Raw genomic sequence first — 21,027 nt, 5'->3', positions numbered from 1 at the left:
CCGCTGCCTTGGTGCAACTCTTAAGCATGGTTATATTAAGACAATAAAAAGGCAAACAAAACAAAAAATACATCAAACATCTCATACACAGTACCACATCCTGTGCCAGGCAAACCGTTACTCAAAGCAATGGTCACACAAGCAGCTCAACAAAGGACTGATTTTGTGTAAGAAGTGTTGGCACACTTACATATTAATTAGACATAGCATAAAAAGACATTTAAAGACAAGAAATGTTATAGAATTTCATTTACATATTCAAATGACAAAACACTTCATTCCATATAAATCACTTAATGATTTGCAGTGCAACAGCTTTCAAATGTCTGCCATAGGCTCTCAAATACATTTAATTCTTACATCAGCCATCAAGAAATATTTTTTTGAAATACATTTCTCATGATGGTGGGAGAAGAAAAAAAAAAGGGGGTAAATTGTAAATCTATAACAGCATCTTTCAGGAAATAAAATAGCTATTCTTTACCGATCGTATCGCCTACTGTCCTTCCTGTCTCCCATCCACATGTGCTTTAAACGCACCACACACAAGCACACGCGCGCGCACACACGCACACACACACACACACACACACACACACACACACACACACACACACACACACACACACACACACACACACACACACACACACACACACACACACACACACACACACACACACACACACACACACACACACACACACACACACACACACACACACACACACACACAGATTAAAGTAAAAAATACAAATGCAGATTGTTGTCACAGATCATAAATTAGTAACGTCACATCATTTTGTATAACTAACAGCACGGGCTGTTATTTCTGTTGACTCCTAAAATAATAATAATCTCTTTCTTACAGTACAGGCCATTCAATGAGGTGAAGATACAAGGATCATGGGCTGACTGATTCTATCCTTTCAGCATAAAACAAACGTAACGTATTGTCATTGAAAATACACTATTATTTTCATAGTATGACGCTTTGCAGCTGAAACATAAACCAGGCTTCACATGGTAAGATTGACTATGTGTTGCTTGACAATCTCAATGCGAACCACAAAAGAAAAAAAATGTTTTCATAAAAAAGAAGGAAAAAAAGCCACAATGTCTAAAGCTTAATTTATACTCCATAGATGGTGTGGCTTGCCTAAAAGAAATTAATTTAGAAAAACTAATTATTTTAGGCTACTATGGAGTAAATCAGGCTTATGCTTAAACCAAAGGCAACGACAAAAGACACATTATTGAAATATGTGTAATATAAGCTTTGCAATACTATGATGAGTAAACTAGTTGTTTTGATAAATAAAAACACATTTGCGTGCAGCGGTCCAAGGTGAACCTGATATAGGTTCATGCATCACGACGTGTTGAGTTTGTAATTTTTCTGTGTGACACCAGCGCCCAACCAAGTATAAATCAGGCATAAGGAACAGCTAAGGCCAATTCAAGTCTGCTGCTGCTAGCTGGTTCATCCTTTATGTCCCGTTTGAACACGCCGGAACCTCCATTCACAATGTGCGTACCCATAATATAAGCAGCTACCTTGGCCCATTGCAAATGCATATTATACAGTACACGAAAAAACAAGTATTTCCAGGATTGCTAAATCTATTCTCAAAGGGGGATACTATCAGTGGCCTTAATTTGGCTTGAAAGACTGCAGTGTACTGTTGTAATGTTACATGTTGCTGTAATGGAGAGTTAAACGGTATGTAGTGAGCGACACGACAGCTTGTCACACACAGTGGTGTTATAGTGTAGATATCTTATACATCACTGCACAGAAGGCTTATGTTAGAGCTCACACTGCCATTTTCTATAGCACTGGGAATTAACAAAAGCTCTACTTGCTGTACTTCTCAGTTACAAAGTGACTCCTACACACAAAGACTCTTTCCCCCAATAAGGCTATGATTGCTGCTCCCATTTGAACAAGAGGGTTTCCTTGTGTAACTGCATCCATGTTACTTCTAGGGAGAGATCTGTGGGTGCTTTCAGAATTCCCCCTCCTTCACATACTTAATGCTCAAGCTCATTTTTTACAAAAACTCAATGACTCACTACTCACTACTAAACGATTCCAGCCTGTAACACAACTCTGCGATAGCAGAGACAAAATCATGAAATGTGATTTTTTTATTCTTAGCTTAGACGAAGCTATTGTGCAAAAAATCTGCGGGGGGGGGGGGCTGGCGCTAAACCTCGGTAGGTAGTAGGTAGATGTCGCCCCCCGTGGCCAAGTAGGTATCCCCTTGGCACTGCTCCTCCGAGAGGCTATGCTGAGGTGGAAGCCTCTCCTCCATTTCTTTCTCGCATCCAATTACAGTGAGCGAAGCATTTCCCAAGTCCTGCCTGCAGGTGATGTCTCCATGCTCGCCATCCCACCCGTCACCTTCCTGTCCCCTGTCCGCCACACGTGCCTTCTCACCACCATCTTCTTTCTCCTTCACGTCTTCGTCCTTCTCCTCCTCCCTGGCCAGAGACTCAAAGGTGCCTGACTCCATGGGGCCGACCTGGTAGTATAACAGAGAGGTGGAGTCTTTGTGGAGGTCAGGGGCACTCTCCTCCTGGCCGTTGGCGATGCAAAGCACTGTGGCCCCCGTGGGGAACTGTCCCTGCAGAAGAACCTGCTCCACCCCTTCCATCCCGTCCTGCTCAGGTAGCCCCACTCTCAAGGCGCCGGGCAGGAGACACAGTGCCCGCTGCCCCAGGTCGGCCTCCTCCCTCTGCCTCCTCTCCTGCTCCTCGGCGCTCTGCAGGTGCAACACGGCCGTCTCGTTCTCGCGCTCCAGGATGTCCTGCTCCGCCAGGAGGTCCCGAACCCCTGCCACCGCCTCCAGCTCGGAGTCCAGGCGGGCCGGCGGGGACACGTCGGGGGACGGGGGACACGTGGAAGACGGAGAAGAGATAAGGTCGGACTCAGTGTACTGTTCCCCGGTTGCCAGTCCCAGCAGCCTCCTCTCCTCCAGGTCCAGCTTCATGATGGTGTGCAGGTAGTGGGTTCGCACACGCAGAGGGTTGAATTCAATGCGGCCTGCCGAGTTACCACAGCCGTCCCTAGAACAGCCGCATGGGAAGGACATCCGATCCACCTGACCAAACAAGCAAATGTGAGGATACAGCTTCCATTTCAAATTTATTTAAGTAAAAAGAGTGTAAGAACCTTTGGCCTCGAGCCTACAACCGCAGCACACACCAAAGCCAGTATCTCACAGCATAGCATTCTTGTGTGTTATTGCATTCATTATCTCTGCCAGGTCGAAGGCAAAGGGGAGGTTATGTTTTTGCCTGTTTGTTTGTCCACGGCTAATCTCGCAAACCACTGAACCAATCCGTGCGACATTTCTTGAGCACACTGCCAGTAGGCAACTACCTCCACAAACATTTTATTTTTTATATTTAGCTTTATTCATTTATTTTATAGTTATATAATTATAGATACAATATAGATGACTGATCATAGATTGGCCACACTTCCTAGCAGAGATACAGTCCACTGAGCATTAACCTCTCTAAATTATCCATACGATTGCACGCCAAAACAAGGATGTCAATGATGCTCATCAAGAACGTTTAGTCTATGAAAAAAAAGATGTTCCTTTAGCCTTTGATTCAACCTGGACATTTTTAGGTGATGTCAGTTTTATGTTTATTGTCATAAATTATTTATATTTATTTATTTATTATTTTTTACAAAACACACAGATTTGACAAAGGCATTATAGTTCATATTTGCACATTAATTAACGTTTAACGATTAACGTTATGTTATTTCTGACAGCTGGTGGCCACTGTTAGGTGAAGACAGAAGACCATTGTCTAGCATAATGTAGAGTGGTAAAGAAAACATACAGAGAGAGATAAAAGAGGAGCTGATACAGACGAGCGGGAGAAGTGGATTAATAACAGAAAAGGAAGCAATTACATTACATTAGATGAGGTGAGGCAACATGATCTTAAAAGGAAACCCTCCTCAGCGAGGTGACACATTCATTGAACTGTGCTGAATCAATGGCTCTTTCTTTTCTACTTACATTACAAAATGTAACGTTCTTTACCTGGCATTTGATGCCAGCCTGGCTGCAGCCACAGTGTCGAGGGTCACAGTAGAAGCGGCAGTCGCAGCCACACTCCTCCCGTGAGAGCCGGATGGCTCGGAGCTCTGCCTTCTCACGGGCATCGATGCGCGCAATGCCAGAGGCTCGCAGGAGGGCGCGGCGCCGCTTGGTGGGCAGGGGCTGGAGGAAGAAACAATCATCCACCTCCACCCTTTCCACGTCCAGGTCCTCGTCCGACACGTCGTCCAGTGTCAGCAGATCTGCCTGGGCGCACTCCACTGTACCGTTGCGTGTCAGCTGTGTGATATGTTGAAGAGAGACACATGAGACATTCATGCGGGTTCTGAGCAGAAGTTGTGATTCATCAATCATTATTAATGCATCTATATTATTGACACAGTAAAGTCCGGATGGATTACAGAGGTAAAAAATGTGTACGAGTAATCTACAGAAATGTGTTTTGCCTAAATCGGCCTCATGGTGGCGCTATAACAGGCCGTTGAGGAATATTTGGGGCAGAGGTTCATGTTGGCATCCAGGGAGTGTGTGTGCAAAGCCGGAGATTAACTGGTAAAGGACGGACAGAAAGACGGACGGACACACGCACGCACACACACGGACAGAGTGCAAAACATACTCTCTCCCCATGCCTTCGGCCTGGTGGAGACAATGAATTAACACTTAAGGATTTTTCTGTGCAGATGCCATCCTCTGGAGTCAGTGATGTAAATAGGCTTTCAATGTAATGAGTCCCGGGATGCAGGGATGGTCTTTTAGATGAGTCCCAGGGACATATTAGGAGTCATATTTTGCCATTTTTTACAAATTGCAGCATTTAACTCCCATTTCATTTTATATGGTTATAATAATGTGGTTATATTCATGTAGAAAACAGAAGAAGAAATTATTATTATAACTAAAGCTAGCTAAATAAACTAGTAGTAAAGTAGTGCATCCCGTGGATGCAGAGGTCGTTGTTTTATTGCGTCCCTTAACTATAAAAAGCGTTTTGGGATGCAAAATGCACCCTATAGGAGTGAAACCATGTATACTATACCTTCATCTTGCGGGCATTGAGCTTCTCTTGCCGCAGGTGCTGACGCAGAGTGTGCCGGTGACTGGTCTCCTGCTCGCGGGCGAACTCGCCCAGCGTGTAGTTCCTGATGTAGGAGTGGTGGCGGGCCATGCCCAGGGAACTGCCCCCTTGGCTGGGCACGCTGGTGAAGCCCTGCCGCCGGGGGAAGTAGTACACGGTCACAACGTCAAAACGCACCCGCTTCCCTCCGGGCGACAGCTTGGGCTGCCTGAGGATGGACGTCGCTGGACGAGGGCAAAACAGAGTGGGAGAGGGTTGAAGGGTTGCCATGTTATGTAAAAAAATTGCCTCGTGTAGGGCGCACTTCCGTTTTTTTTACAGATTCATGAATTTGTTTTAAGCTTTCAAATGATCGGCCATACAATCTGAAAAGAGCTAAGAAGGTATATTTATTTTAACATTGTTACAAGTCAACTCAAGAAGCTTAGAGAAATCTAGTGTCACCGTTATGTCACACGTCTCACAGCCACTAACACAGAGCTTAGCTTAAGGACAAATTATGTATTATATGTTTAGTGATCCTAAAACTGTGTGCGTGTGTGTGTGAGGGAGACAGTGACTGCGTGTGTGAGACAGTGACTGTGTGTGTGACACAGTGACTGTGTGTGTGTGCTTGTGTGCGTGTGTGTCAGCTGTATTATTTTGACACTTACGAGTGATGGTAGTGCTGGAAGGGGGGTTGAGGCTATCGCAGCTGTCTGCACTATCGCTGCTGGAGATGTCATCTTCGGAATCCTTGGGCGTCGAGAACGGAGAGCTGTTGTCCAGCTCCTCATATCTTCGTTTGAGGCTGAGGGACGGACCTGCCTCCATGGAAGCGTGGTGTCTGAAGCATGAGGACAGCACACAGCAGTGTGAGACACCCTGTGAGACAAACTCTTTGGACGCATGCCGGGGTTCTGCCATGAAATCGGGTGCATGTGGTACTAGAAAATGGGATGAGTATTACAAAGTCAAATATGAGTCATAGAAATCGACAAGGCTAAATTCATTATTTATTTATTTTTTAAACAAACACAATGCCTTATGCTCCGTCGTATGACGTTGTCATTGTGCCGAAAATAGCAGATCTATCCGTGACGTGCTGTGAGCTTTTTGCAGGGTTTTTTTTCCTTCTGTGCGCACGCAACAACATCATCCAACGGAGTATAATTTGGGCGTAACATTTCACATTGGTTTGCCCCCAAAGAATAGTGCAGGATGACTGCATCGGACTGTATCTAATAGGTAATGTCAATTCTCCAATTCCACTGAAAAGGTGCCACCAGCTCTGGGCCCTCTCTTCTTTTCATCTGTATTCCTGCCTCATCACTGCCTTGCCTCAGTCTCTCCCCCGTCTCACATGAAATCCCCGCTCTGAAATCATCAAGTCTGGAAACGTCACCATGGCAACTAGGCAAGCAGGGTTTCCATATGAACAGCCTTGAAGCAACTATGATCTCAGTGGTGTCATGGTATTTGCTCTTATTTTGGCTCAAAACTGCACAGGGGACTTTTGAAAGCAGAAGGCAAGTCTGATCAATTACATCAGTAAGCAGGTCAAAACAGGCCAGAATGGTGGTTTGGACAATACAACCCGTCTTCTTAGTTGCTTTGGATGTGACAGCCATGTTCTATTGTAGCCTATATAATCTACAATATATTACTGCATAGGAGATTACCCAGACAAGAGTGGCAGTGATACAGTCCTTAATACATTTGTTACTGTGGCAATTGCTATAGAAATGCTGGGCCAATATAGGAACATTGTGAGTAGCCTATACCATTAGGCATGATGATGTCACACTTTTTAAGTTATGGTGCTGTAAATCTGAATGGTTACGAACTAATCATAAACAACGTAAATTCACAGTAAAATACTCAGTGTTGATCATCTATTGATCTATTCAGATCTGAGTGTACAAATGTAATCCTTGCGGGTACATTCGTCACATTTGTACACAAATAAATAGTCAATACTGACAAGTTTCGACTAAAACCAATTCATTGCATTCAGTAGGCTAACCCTTTCAGGATGCTGCAACTGACAACAGTTGGGGGAGGTTGGTTTCGGCTGCCTCCCTCCCTCCCCCTCCAGAACACCCGGTCATTCATTCCATTTTCACAATGGCAAAGTGCCCAGCTAATGAAACACTAAACCTTCTTACCTGAGGCAGATCTAGGAACCCTGATTCCAACCAATTCGCTGCCAGTTGTTTCCCAAAGCGAGATGCACATGAAGCTATAGGAACGCCCTGGTTCTTTCTGCCAAAACGTCCACCCTAAACCGTGCAACGTTACCTACTGTAGCCTACTGTACAAGAGCGGACCAATGGTGCCCCAAAGTGACTTGAATCAAAGCTTGTGTGATTATCAGTTTGCAACACTATTGCAGAGCTGACTAGGCTACTTAGGCTTCATGCTCATTGTTCTACTCACTAAGTGCAAGTTCTATTTAAACACTGCATGGCATGCCTATATCTATTTAAACCAAAGGGCAGACGGAGGAAAAGAGGGACGTCAAACAGGTTGGTTGCAGTTTATTGCTGAAAATAGGCTTCCAGTGCGAATCTCAGATCTGTCCGACAGTCCGAATGTCTTATCTTCCTGGTCGGAATCTTTAAAATGCTTCTGTGGTCGTTTATCCTTTTTTTCACCGGGGCGGCTTCAGTCAGAGCTCTATTTGTCCTACCGTTCGTCGTGTGCGAAATTGGATTATGTTCCTTTGATTTTGGTGTCCAAATGTAGCAAATTGTCCTGCAAAATGACGTCCCTCTCCCCCTCGCCCCTGCCCCGGTTTGTTACAATGTAACAATGGACTCGACTCGAGTAAGGAATTCTGCTCTGAAGCCATATATACTTATTGTGACATCACGAGCGTGCCCTGCGCTACGTATGCTGGGAAATGTAGTCATAATAGCCTACTGGGTTCTTTGTCCATGCCGCGGTCGCAAAGATGTAAAATCCGAGAGCAATAGTTCAAAGTTAACCACACGTCGACAAAAGCAGATCTATTTATAAATAAAATACGAGTCCTCATCTCTGATGAGAACACCACCCTTTGTAATAAAAAAGGCAGTTTCCATAGCAACAAAATGGCTATTATAATTCTGTCTGACTGTAACCTACATCTGCATTCTGTATCGTAGCCATGGTTCACATGACGCTCCTGAGAGTCGTGACAGTCATGTTTCAGGGCTATCTGTACCCCAGCCTAAACTATGAGGACAGCAGTCGTGATATCATTAATGTAATTTGTCCCCACATCTTTCACTTAAATTAGATGTCCTACCTAGAATAGATCGTTCTAAATTGAGACCAGTCCAACTAGCCTATATCCAAACCCTCTTCTTGATGGGTATACTTTACTTATAGTGTAGGGAGAAAAGAAAACAGCTTATGGGTAGGCCTAAGTATTTTAATCATTCTGATGAGATGGGCCAAAGATGAACTTCTAAAAATGTCAAACTACCCATCTCATTTCCAGCGGATGCTCATTTCAGCATAACGGTCTGAAGCCAAATATTCTCTTTCCACATGCAGTTTTGGTATGTCAAGAAACCCACTACATGTATTAGTATTTGGAAGTGGCGATATTAAAAAAAAACAGAACATGTGTAAAAAAACAAAAAGGAAAAAGCAGAAAAAAATATATTATAAAAACACGTGATTTATCACAAAACATTTTAAACTGGCTAGTCAAAACAAATGCAGGGGAAATGGCTAAAAACTAAAAGTGCCAAACAAACGCACTGGTAGGGATCACAGGTTGCTGGTGTTGCTACTAGGTTCACTACAGTAGCGTTTCATTGTCCTTTGAGATCTAAGCGTAATAATCATGATGGCTGAAAATGTGATAAACACACATTACACAGAGGTATAGAAAATCTTTTCACACTGTCTTACAGTAACAAAGCAAAGGAGAATGCTTGACACCGTCAGCTTTTACAGAAGCACAGATATTAGCAGAGGAGCTGTCCTCAAGATGTCCCTTGATCAGTGTTTGGACAGTAATGCATTACTAGTGTTTTTGTAATATGACTTTTCCAAGTAACGAGTTGTATGACTAATTACTATTAACATTTCAGTAATATTACATATTAACCAAAAAGTAACTCATAAGTTACATTTTTCACACCCCTTGGTGGAACTGTGGGCGTGGTAAGTTACAGGAGTAACAGACAACAGCACAGTCAGTTCAGGACTCCAGTTAAACCTTCCACCAAGAAAAATAAGTCGTTACAGTTTCCCTCACCTTGTTTTGAAAGTCCATAAAGTGAATGGGTCCGTTGCTCTTCACACCGACAACATTATGTGCGTATTTTCATTTAAGTTTTCATATGCCCGAAATTATGCTGGGTTGCACGCCGTGCCACACACCGAAAATAGCTGATCTACAAGCTTGCACGCCTCGCACTGCAACACGCTGCGAGTTGTAGATTTGATATTTTCGGTGCGCGACAACAGCTATCGCCCAAATATAAATCAGGCTTCATGCTGCAAACACAACTGAATCATTGATCTGAGATAGCCTTTATGTTTAGCAGTCTAGATGTCGGCAGTTGAAGAGACAAACACTTGAAGGAAGTTCATCGTTTAGGTAGCTTGCAACTTATTTGTGTTTACGCTGACAACACGTAAAACGTGTTTAACTCCAATGAGTGTACAACCAAACATACCTGTTCCAACACTGAGGACTTTACAGTGTAGGCTGCAGTGTTGAAACAAGTAGTGTAACTAATTATTGTTGGCAATGAGTAATAAGTAACATAACAATATTACTTTTGAAAAGTGATGAGTAATAAATTACTTTTGAGTAATGAGCCAACACTACTCACGATGTCCTGATAGCTCATGATGCTGCCTCTCAGTAATATGTTCCTTCTAGGCTAAAGGGGCTCCAGTAAAGCAACCTAGGCACTAGAAAGGGGAACCATGCGGTATTGCAGGCTGAGGGTCAAGTATTGTAAGAGTAAGGGGGACTATTTGCTTCTGACGCACAGCACTTTGGCACACCAAATGCTCTTCTCCATTAGACGTGAGCAACAGGGAGGATATTACCATTTAAGAAGAGACAGCCACGGGTCAGGGAAGTGCGAGGTGCTTCGATGTAGCAACTTGAAACAGAGTCACTCCTTCAATAGTAAAGCCTAACTTTGACTTCATCATGCTGCAGCGTCACTTGGCAAATTTCCCCAGAGCAACGTGGCCGCACAATGATGTACGAAGGCTTAAGACAATAAAAAGGTTTCGGTAGGAGAGGGCTAGGTGTTTCAATCGTACGTTCCCCACAGCAGCGTCTAGTGAGGTGTTGGGTATGTCCGACGCACAGGCCCATGGAGGAGGGGGGGTCAACTCCAGCACATTCCACGCACAGCGTGGAGGCGGAAGCTGGACAGATACTGTCAGGATAGGGTATAAACGGATAGCAAGGCAACACCGTTCTCCCATTCAGACTTCATTTCAAGATGATGTGGTAGCCATCATGAGTTTCATCTGGTGATTAAAATGAATGCATATGGAACCGATTATTATAAATAAACGTGAACTGACAAAGCACATCACAGGTGATAGCTGAGGTTTTATTTACTGTAGAAATAAAAGCTAGGAAATAACAGGAATTGGGAGAGTATGTGAAACCTCACATACCTTTCATTGTGTCCAACACAAAACACACCTCGTCCTGGAAGTTCTGTATCATCTGTAAAAAGAAAAGGGACAATTTCAGTGTCAAAAGGCAGAAGGAAATGTATTACATTAAAAAGATGAGGCAGGTACACACTTGTAGCCGCCTCAATGCAATGTGGATTTACAGCATTACAGTAACTAACGTTTCAACAACCAAAAGTCTTCTTTAGGATATATACAGTAACAGTATAAAGGTCATCTCATCCCAACACTTAAAACCTAACCACATTCAATCTGCTGCCCCCATTTTGGATATGTCATCATAGATGAAAATGTTTCTGATTTTCACAATGTACGACATATTGTGAGCTTGTAGATTGGTGCAATAAAAATTATAGTAAATATAATAGTGCTTAATTGGTGATGATTTTCTACTCTATAAGCCTTAACCTCCTAGACCATAATAGGTCTAGCCTTAACCCATTTTGGGCGGGAACCCCTTTTGGTGTTAGCATTATGTTATGCTTTAGCTATTGAAAAATAGCAGATCTGCAAGCTCATAGCGCGCCACAGAGTGGCGCTCTACGAGCTTGTAGGTCTGCTATTTTTTTAAATCGAAGAACGACTGACATAGAAACATAGCTTTTTCAGAAAAGTGTCAGGATGTAGAAGACATTTTTAGAATCTGATCTCAGGTCAAAATGGGAAGAATGCAGAGCGGTGGCATTAACGAAAGGTGGCTTTTTACTGTACCTCATCACTGACCAGTACATGGATGCCGGTGGGACCCTGCTTAAAGATCTGGCTTATTTGTCGGGGCGAGATGTTGAACAACTGAGCAATCTTCTCCGTGAGCTCCACAGCCGTCAGCTCCTCCAAGTAGATGGCGTGATAGACTGCAGGCAATGAAGTAGGTGTGAGCACTCGGCAGTTAATATTCATTTAAACATTCATTATAAGAGACTATTGGCTGTATTTTGCGCGTCTTAAGTACCAGGTCTTATTACCTAACTTGAGTAAACTAAAGACCTGGAGGCGTGATCAATGCCATTTGGGTATTCTGAGTGGCCAAAGAGCATTGATCACGCCTCCAGGTCTTTAGTTTACTCAAGTTAGGTAATAAGACCTGGTACTTAAGACACGCAAAATACAGCCCTATGTCTTTTTGTATCAATAGTATTATGACATCATGCATACTATTCGTTTCACACACTCTCGTTTGCACAATGTCACACGACAGAACAGACATGCATTAAAGCAAACACAGGCTGACCAAAGAAAGTGTTGCTGGCGGCATCTCCGTTTTCATGTTTCTGCTGCTGCTCTCGTGCCTGCTGAGATTCCTGACACACGTAGACTGTGAGCCTTGGTCTTACCACCCTACAAACATGGGGAAAGAAAACGACAAAGTGCACTTTTAAGTCAAGAAATGGGACAGTAATACAATATTACAACACACATCCATGTTGACAGTGGAATCAAATGAGAGGAGGAAACCCACCGTCCTTTCAGTGCATTGAAGAGTCTTATACCATCCGCCGGCCCGCAGATCTGAATGACATCTTCCCGCGTCAGCTTCAACAGGTCCGCCCCTGTTACATCATAACAACAATAACCTCTGAACTTTCTTAGCAGATTCACCCCCCCGGGCGAACACATAACACACAACGATGAGAGGCATGTCCTGGTGGCTGGTCCAGCTGCCGTTACATCTACGTAGATCTCCTGTGCTCTGTTGAATATCTCTCTACTACCGTTCCTGTAACATGAGGCGCTTCTTAACTTGATCGTGCAATTCTAAAACATGGATGGGCGGGGCTATCAAAATGGCCACCACGTGTGAATAAACACTGCCTGATGTTGCCTGCTATTGACAATGTCAACAGGCTGAACTGGTCTTCCATAATTAGTGGTTTTCTATTCATTCCTTCACCACATAGCAGGCTAGGTTTAAAATTGTAGTATGTACAACCAGAATATGTATTTACAGTGGGCAATCTGGTGCGTGTTTCAGGCTCACTTTAAAATAACCAGATGAGAAAACAAACAATTCTGATAGGGATTCCATATGACACTGAACCTGATCTGTTCCTTTATTGTAATCAGGAAGTATTATACCTGAGAAGTTGGTGAAAAGACGGCAGAAGGGCGAGAAGCGGTTTCTATGAAGCCACTGCTGTGCATCCTGTGGTGTTGTTGTGGGTAACAAGTTCTACAAAGGGAAAGATATTATATTTTATAGAAATTCCATATCAGATATCCAAAATGTTAAACAAACAGAACATCATTAACTAGTGCAGTAGTGTATGTATGCTGTCAGCACATAGATTAGATTACTTGCCCATGTGATGTTATGCTGTATCTCGTTGTTTGTCTAAGTACACACAAATAAAGAAAGACGTCTTAATTTCCTCCCTAGGGATAACACAACTTTCATATTCCACAACTTTCACTTTTGAGTAACAGAAGGAAAATCATTATTATTAAAAGGAAATAGCAAATTACTTCTATTATTTCATTCACTATGATCTGTAGGAAAAGGAAATAAGGAAAGGTAAATATTTATACACTCATACAGCTCAAATCACTTTATCTTGCAGTAAATAGGAGTCTAACATGAAATAGCACACGCTAAACAAAAAATAAATAAATAGAAAATGTACTTCACGTCATCTATATTTTAGACGATTATATATTATTACTCAGAAATCATCCGATGCACATTCATTCTTTGAAAAATTAATCAAACTTGACAGATATTCCACTGACAAGATGAAGGTTTCAAAAGGAAAACAAATAAATCATTAAAGATAAGAAAACAACTCGTATGCTTATTTTAAACCCTTTCTAACACTGATGATAAGCAGACAGCTTTAGTGGAACAACAAATTGTAAACTACTAAAATAAATACAAATCAAAAGACAAGCTAGGAATTCAATTTATCTGAGGCAGCAAAATGTTTCGCTACTAAATCAATCTTTTTTTGAAGAAAGTCATTTTCAAAGGAGATTAGTCAGTTCCTTCACTAATTAAAAAGACTTGATAGCACAGTAATTGGCATTCTCAAAATCAATTTGCACAAATTATTCCCCATGTGTTATAATAATATGATTTACCTCATTAAATTTAAAACATGGATAGAAATAATTTAGCAGTGTACGTTTTATAAGTCATCCAACAGAAAGTGGCTAAGTGACATCATAGATCTTCTCTCAAAACCACCTTGTTAACCCCTGCATGGGTCTTAGACAGACCACAACATCAGCCAGCCCAAAATGCTTCTAAGCAGGAAAATAATGTTTTGAGGTGAAAATATTAAAAAAGGTTAATAAATGGCTAATTATCAACATTAGAAACCATACAGTTCTGTGTTTTCTTCAAGGACAAGGGTTGAGGAAAGGACATTTACGACTGTGCCACATATTGATCTAAAGATTCATGCTTTGAGGCACACAACCGTTTCCTTCTTCCCAATTACTCCCGTCGTATGACAGCGTGGGCTGTATTTTGCGCGTCTTAAGTACCAGGTCTTATTCCCTAACTTGAGTAAACTAAAGACCTGGAGGCGTGATCAATGCCATTTGGCTATTCTGATAGGGGATTCACACTATGGTCCCGGGTGCGCACTCGGGACCACTTGGCAGATGTTGTGGTAGTGTGAATGATGCGTACCGTTCCCGGGAGCGGATCGCCCAACCGTCCCCGGGACCGCATGGGGGGGGAGGGTCTCTGGACCGTTGAAGTGTATTCAGATACGGATCGTTCCAATGTGAATGCATGCAGTCGACGAGCCAAGCGTCAACAAAAAAAAAAACACAGCCTCTGCACGATGCGTAACACCAGCGCATTTCTCAACGCCACCCTTCTCCTTTGAATCTGCTTATACGCGCAGCACCGCGCTGATCTTATTCTGCGGACTACACGTGGCTCTTGGGCTTTGCTTGGCACAGTTTCCAAAGTAAAACAAAATAATAATAATGCTAAAGTAGAATCCATAGCAAACTAATACACTGGAGCACAGAACTGACTGACACAGTGAATAGCAGGGAGGCTGACAAGTAGTATAACGGCAAAAAGCCAAAGAGGCAATGCAATTCAGTGTGTCTGGATTTATTTGAGACAATGTCGCACAGTTGATGGTCAGTGTCCGTGCGCGCCAGCCATCAAGCACACAGTCATCAGGAGGATTAAAGTGTGTTATGCAAGTGTACCCGGGTGCGCTGTTGAATCTCGGGCAATGTGAATCATGGCCATCGGGGACCAGGCAACCGTATTCGAAAACGGTTCCAATGAAACGGATTCAGTCCGTCTCAGTGTGAATCCCCTATGAGTGGCCAAAGAGCATTGATCACGCCTCCAGGTCTTTAGTTTACTCAAGTTAGGGAATAAGACCTGGTACTTAAGACACGCAAAATACAGCCCCGTATCTCTCTGAAAATAGCAGATCTACAAGTTCACAATGCGTCGCACTTCTTGAAGTTATCGACCAAAGACGATATCAGCCATGATACGTCATGTCTGCATATAGTATACGAATATGGTGGAGTTGTTAACATGCAGGGGTTTGGCAAGGCTATACAGTAGTATACCATGGATATGGTATAATAACAGTTTTACTTACTTCTACTGCCTGAACCACAGGCTCAGGCTGGTGGTTGGGTGATCCGTTTCTATGAAGACAAAAAATAAAAGTTTTAAATAGTGTTACCGCACATATCAGCTGTACGCTTACAAATAATCATTCGCTGAAGCAACACATTATAAATCACATACTAAAGCGGGAAACGAAACATTCAAAGCCAACTATGGTTCTATGCATCCCTGCTGACCACCTTCTTTTACATACTAACTTAATATCCACCTGGATCCACCTAGGGATCCAGGGATTCAGTGCTTTAACCTCTTGTGGTCAGCAGGGACAAAATAGACACAAAATAGACACTTACCCTTCTGCCACTGGGAAGCTGTTGTGTGTGCTGTTGAACCCAGGTGATGGCGAGTTGTTGACATAGGTGATCTCAGGCCAGGGAGAGCACTGCATGAGAGCACCAACATTGTTATCCTGACAGACAAAATTATCTTGTACAGCTACGGAACCCATTACTATCCATGAAATTCACTGTTCACTTGTGTACCGTTTTCCAGTGGTCTTTATTAATAAAGCACAATGGCCATTTTGACGCATACCGTCGGTCCCCTTTACAGTGTTCGAAGGGTCCTGAAAACCTTGATCTTATCTCCTTCCTTCTTTAGTCTTATTCTTGTACAAACCTACCGTACTTATCGTCTTCCCAAATGCTCCTGTTGAACACCACTCACCTCTGTCAGTATGGTGGTTTCATAGGAGGGCTGATACTTCTCCTTCTCCTGGGGAGCTCGTTTCTCCATCTTCTCCCGATCCGTCTTCTGCTTCCTGTCTGCACCTTTAGGCTGGAACAGGTCGAGTTAGCAGCACAGGACGTCGCAGGAAGAACACGACACCAAAGATATGGTGATTTTTTTAACAGTGCAATATCTAAATGGTTTCCTCTCACCTTAAAAACTTTGACCTGGCAGGAGGCAGAGTGGACGTGCTCAGTGTACTCGATGCTCTCGTTCTCCTTGAAAGTGTCGATCTGGATACGAAAAGGCACGCCTTTTTCTCCTCCATGCTTGCGCATGGTGAATTCTGTGCTGATGCAGTGAACCTATGAACAACACAATTATATATCTGATTGAAACTTATTCAGGGGAAGGATGCCATGACTTATCCACAAGACAGGGTAAACATGACACTACAAGGAAGCCACATAGATTCAGGAAAAGTTATATTAGTAATTATTATTCAGGGGGAATATTCACTTTGTTTGATAGTTTGCTAAAAGTCTGGATTAATCGGTATACACAAGCGAAGCAATGCAATGACAGTAATCTCTGGATTGTCCAAGATCACTCTGATCAGACTTAAAAATACAAATAAAAAAAACGAATTCAGGGTTACAGGGAAAGGGAAGTTAGAATATGTACTAATGAAAATAGCAAGATTCGGTCGCCATGCTACCTGGATAAAAACTGAGGTTCTTTTTGATGGGTCCCATAGGAACTCCACAGTGTTAAGCTGAGTAGGGTTAGCCCTGGGGTCGATCATGCCAACAGACATGGGGATATCTGCAATGGATCAACGTAAAACAATCTGTTATCAATTCAAAAGTGTTCTTTATGCACTTCATCACCTGCTGTAAACTTCAGAACTGTGATACTGATAAGAACCCAATCAACGCCCCACTAATAAGCTACAGTTACAGTTATCTAATGTCAAGCAACTCCACATCATGTCCTAGAGACAGTGCCATCACAACAGTCCACTTCTTGTATCAATGTTACAAAACAAAAAATCTGCTCTGTGACGGTTAATGTAAGATCAAGGTCAATGTAAAACTCATGGTCACACTCACAATACTTTTCATCCACACTCTCAAACCCAATCCAGTTCCCTCCATCTCTAGTCTACAGAGGATCAGCTGTCCAAAAGACTCACCCAGGTCCAGGATTCGGTCCCCGGGCCTGTTCCAACGCCAGCCTTCCAGCTGTTGGTGCTCTGTGTACTGGAGTCGACGGTCATGGAATACAACGCGGAGGATGCTCTGGAATACACACGGCCAAATAACTATGGAAGCTTTGTAAAATCATAACATTTATAATTACATATTATCTATACTATATCCTGGAAAACAATAGACTGCAAGTATTTCATGAGTTACGACTGTATATTCGTAATGCCGTGATCTTAAATTGGGAGCAAACACTAATGACGGCTGGGCTGGATAGCCGAAACGCCTGTCACCAAGTCAATTTGAGGCATATGGAACAATACGAAATATGGAATTTTATTTCTGAGTGCAACCCTTCATGGTTTGATGTATTGAATCACGGCATTCAATACATAATAATCTTACCTTCACCATTTTACCAGTGATTTCAGGGAGCTCCCCCATTTTCCGATTGTCAAGCATTCGAATTTCGTAGGACTGCCCTGCAAAGACCAAGCCATATGTTAATTTCAATTGTGAGCGCTTTAAACCAATTTGAACTTGGCTTCCCTATTTTTGGGTATGCCATTATAGGTCCAGACGTTCAAAAGTGGGTTTTTTATTAGCCGATCTACAAGCTCACAATGCATGTACAGTAGTATTTTAGACACATTTTGAATAGGGCTATATTAATTAAGTTTAATGCATAAACTTAGTCTTAGTACTTAAGACATAATAAAGATAAAACGTGTTCGATCTCGACATTTATTTCCATTACCAGTGTCGAGTCCACTAATAAAGACAGAACAGTAAATCCAGAGGCTTGCCTTGGTTGAGGTAGGTAAGTGTTTCATCATGCAGTTTGACGGCCGGCGAGGTAGCTGCACACAGAACGTACTGAAAGGGAAGGATCTTGTTATCATTGTCTGGAGGCAGGTTGGACTCCTCCTGCTTGAATATGGGCAGAGCAAGCACATCGCTGGAAAGAGAGAAAAAAAATTGAAAATTTGTCATAAAATGATAAAGTCTATTACACACATTGTGAGATCATAGATGTCTTTGGAATTGGGCTTAAGTTGTTATTATGCAATGTTGTGTGTTTTATTACTTGTTCATTGTATAATTCAAGTGCAATGTTCTTTTCCTACAGGGTTATAAATAAGTTTGAACTATTGTTATCTATCGATTTTTATAACTTTTTTCATTTGTTTGTGTCTACCACTACTTAAATGCACTCTCTAAAATCGGGATTAGACCAAAACGTTGGTATTGGTCGGGCTCTACTTACAATGTTCTCCAACGGTGCAGTTCATTAATTATAATGGGGGTAACTAGGGAGACACAATTAAATACCTTGGTATCCAGACAGTGTATCTCATTTCTCCTGTCAACAGAAGAATTTCAGTGGGCACTTTGCAGAGTGTCTAGTATTAGTATCATGTAACAGAGCACTTCTATACCGGTTGCTCTCAAGCTGTGGATCCTGACAAGCACAGGAGGTCAGTTTGAGAACCACTGTTCTAGAACAACAAAAGGATACTGAAAGAGCCATGTGCCTGAGCCAGCTAAATCCAAATCCATAGAAGAAACAAAGTGTCCAAGAACTGTCAATAACAGGGAATCTCAAATAATACTGCAGATAAATTCACAAACAGATTATCATAGGCATAATAATAATGAACTCAAAGTGGTGAGCCTCAACCCCAAACTATATCATCACTCTTAACAGATATTAGTAATCAATCAATTTTTATGACGCACAAGAAAATTGACGCTATGATGGTGTGCCTAACTGCCAACTAAGGTTAACATTCTAATTGTATTCATGCAGGGTATTCACACATCAATTCAAATTTGTGTCACTTAATTACACTCCAACTTGCCAGAAAATGCAACAAATAAATTACTGCCTACCGGACAAAGGTTAATGTTTCATTTATGGAATATAATTGATCAGTTTTCTTTCTTATTATTGTATATTTAGGACTGGTATGAGATCAAATGTGTCAACGAGAGCACTGTCTATTCATCATATATATTCCACTCAAAGGAGGAGTGACAGTTTCAGTCACTTATAACTCCAAAACAACTCATCACATTCAGGTGTCAAATCAAAGAACACACTCCAGAAATGTACAATAATGGTTGGATATGGGTTTTAAATAAAGACCACTTTATTTAACAGCATTGAGTCAAATAACCTGCATCAGTTTTTTTTGCCACGCAAACCCCCAGCATCCATATTTTGTTGGGAACATGAGCCAAAAACAGCCAATCTGTAAGCTCATACGTGTTGCAGCATGAGCTTTACTTTACTAAATATCAGTGTGATCAGTGTGACAATAGATACATTTGTTGTCATGGATTTTTTAACCTATGATGATTATTGAATTTTGTTGTTATTGTCTATGTCTATGTCTATGAATTGATTGCATAGGGCCTAAATGGAAACAAGACAACAAGGACATTTTTTGGTGCTATCCTTTTTGGAGTGTTTGACTGTACTCTGTTGCTGTTTATACATTCTGTCTAATAAACTATTCACTCAATCAATAAATATATTACAAACCAATTAACTGCCAAGTAATTAGAATTTAATATTAATAATTCTAATACATAATATTAATTAGAAGTGAGTTCACGATACTGTACCTCATACTGTATGCCCCAGCTCCAAGCTCTTGTCCAATGCCTGAGAGACTGGCATCAAAGTCCTGGACCAGACCCGACTCAATCACCTCGTCCGTGAGGGGCAGCTTCAGAGCCCACGCCATGACGATGGTCGGTTATGTGTGGAGTTTCCTCGCGATGCAAAACCCGAGCAAAGCTTTCAAACCTTTGACTGAGAAAGAGAAACATCATTCGTGCGTGGCATCATCACTAAAGCAAGGAAAGGAGGTATAGGTTCAATCAGGTGTGGAAAATCGAATCGCCATTCACTTTAATATTTCACTACCTGACCATATAGATTTAAATGGATGACATCTATTAAATATGAAAAGCAACGTAGACTCGGGATTAAAACAGTCAGTCAGTATACAACAGTGAGTGGATGTATAATACCGTACATCCACTTAAACTCTCTGACAGTACACACAATAACAATTACACATGTAACCAAATTAACCAGAAGGGTCCCAATTAAAAGGAGAAAAAAAAAAGCAATAACCTACCTTTGATCGTGAGAAAGGTACAGCTGGACTCTCTAACACTGCGTCAGTTCCATGCCATCATGTCTTGCTCCCTCGTTCCAACACTAAAATAAACATGTCTAGATGCTAACAGCTAACGTAGCTAGCTAGCAGCTCTTCGGATGACTAAAGGTAACGCCTTGTGTTGGATATTCAAGCTTAACAAGAACAATCGGACAGAATCGGCCATTCATATATGTTACAAAGACTTATTGCACAGTTATACAATTGCACGAATAGTAATAGTCTTTTGTTTGTTTATCTCTCTTTCGCCTGTGTGAAAAGTAGCTTCCGTAATTTCCGTTTGTGTTCTTCTTCGGCTTGTTGATTTCCGTTCAAGACTACAGTTGTAGGTGCTTTATCGCTACCTTTTGGTGGACCAAACATTCTTGCTTTCTCAAATGTTTTGAGAAAGAATTTGGGGGTTTTGAGTCAAATGCCACCATCACCTGCTGCTCTTTTCTGATTTACAAAATGTGGTTTCTAACACCAAACTGGTGTGAATTCCTCAGCACTGAATTAAATTAAAATATTTATAATAATTATTCGT

General features: G+C 42.0%; 2 protein-coding genes across 5 annotated transcripts; both read right to left on the bottom strand.

Annotated features, from left to right (window-relative positions):
* Window positions 1-858: 858 nt before the first annotated feature.
* Window positions 859-7,930, bottom strand: csrnp2 (cysteine-serine-rich nuclear protein 2). Of its 3 annotated transcripts, none has more exons than XM_083769115.1 (5): window positions 7,317-7,930; window positions 5,823-6,095; window positions 5,131-5,393; window positions 4,050-4,370; window positions 859-3,107 (listed from the first exon to the last, which is right to left on the bottom strand). In XM_083769115.1, the coding sequence occupies exons 1-5, from the start codon at window positions 7,384-7,386 to the stop codon at window positions 2,211-2,213; spliced, it is 1,824 nt and encodes a 607-aa protein (XP_083625241.1). In that variant the 5' UTR covers window positions 7,387-7,930; the 3' UTR covers window positions 859-2,210. The 3 variants fall into 3 exon arrangements, with proteins under 3 accessions (XP_083625241.1, XP_083625242.1, XP_083625243.1); XM_083769116.1 differs by having other exon boundaries at window positions 4,074-4,370; XM_083769117.1 differs by having other exon boundaries at window positions 5,823-5,995.
* A 634-nt stretch (window positions 7,931-8,564) lies between these two features.
* On the bottom strand, window positions 8,565-20,790 carry tfcp2 (transcription factor CP2). 2 transcript variants are annotated; one of them, XM_083770196.1, is made up of 18 exons: window positions 20,460-20,790; window positions 19,939-20,128; window positions 18,114-18,265; window positions 17,713-17,789; window positions 17,295-17,400; window positions 16,818-16,924; window positions 16,312-16,464; window positions 16,097-16,207; window positions 15,724-15,812; window positions 15,399-15,447; window positions 13,282-13,305; window positions 13,118-13,150; window positions 12,895-12,988; window positions 12,278-12,368; window positions 12,050-12,156; window positions 11,530-11,672; window positions 10,798-10,849; window positions 8,565-10,644 (listed from the first exon to the last, which is right to left on the bottom strand). In XM_083770196.1, the coding sequence occupies exons 2-18, from the start codon at window positions 20,058-20,060 to the stop codon at window positions 10,607-10,609; spliced, it is 1,548 nt and encodes a 515-aa protein (XP_083626322.1). In that variant the 5' UTR covers window positions 20,061-20,128; window positions 20,460-20,790; the 3' UTR covers window positions 8,565-10,606. The 2 variants fall into 2 exon arrangements, with proteins under 2 accessions (XP_083626322.1, XP_083626323.1); XM_083770197.1 differs by lacking the exon at window positions 13,282-13,305.
* Between the last annotated feature and the right edge of the window lie 237 nt (window positions 20,791-21,027).

The sequence above is a fragment of the Protomyctophum parallelum genome (assembly GCF_964188405.1).
Source record: "Protomyctophum parallelum genome assembly, chromosome: 7".
NCBI lineage: Eukaryota > Metazoa > Chordata > Actinopteri > Myctophiformes > Myctophidae > Protomyctophum > Protomyctophum parallelum.
The sequence above is the reverse complement of the archived record's forward strand: the minus strand, read 5'-3'. Positions and strand labels throughout refer to the sequence as shown.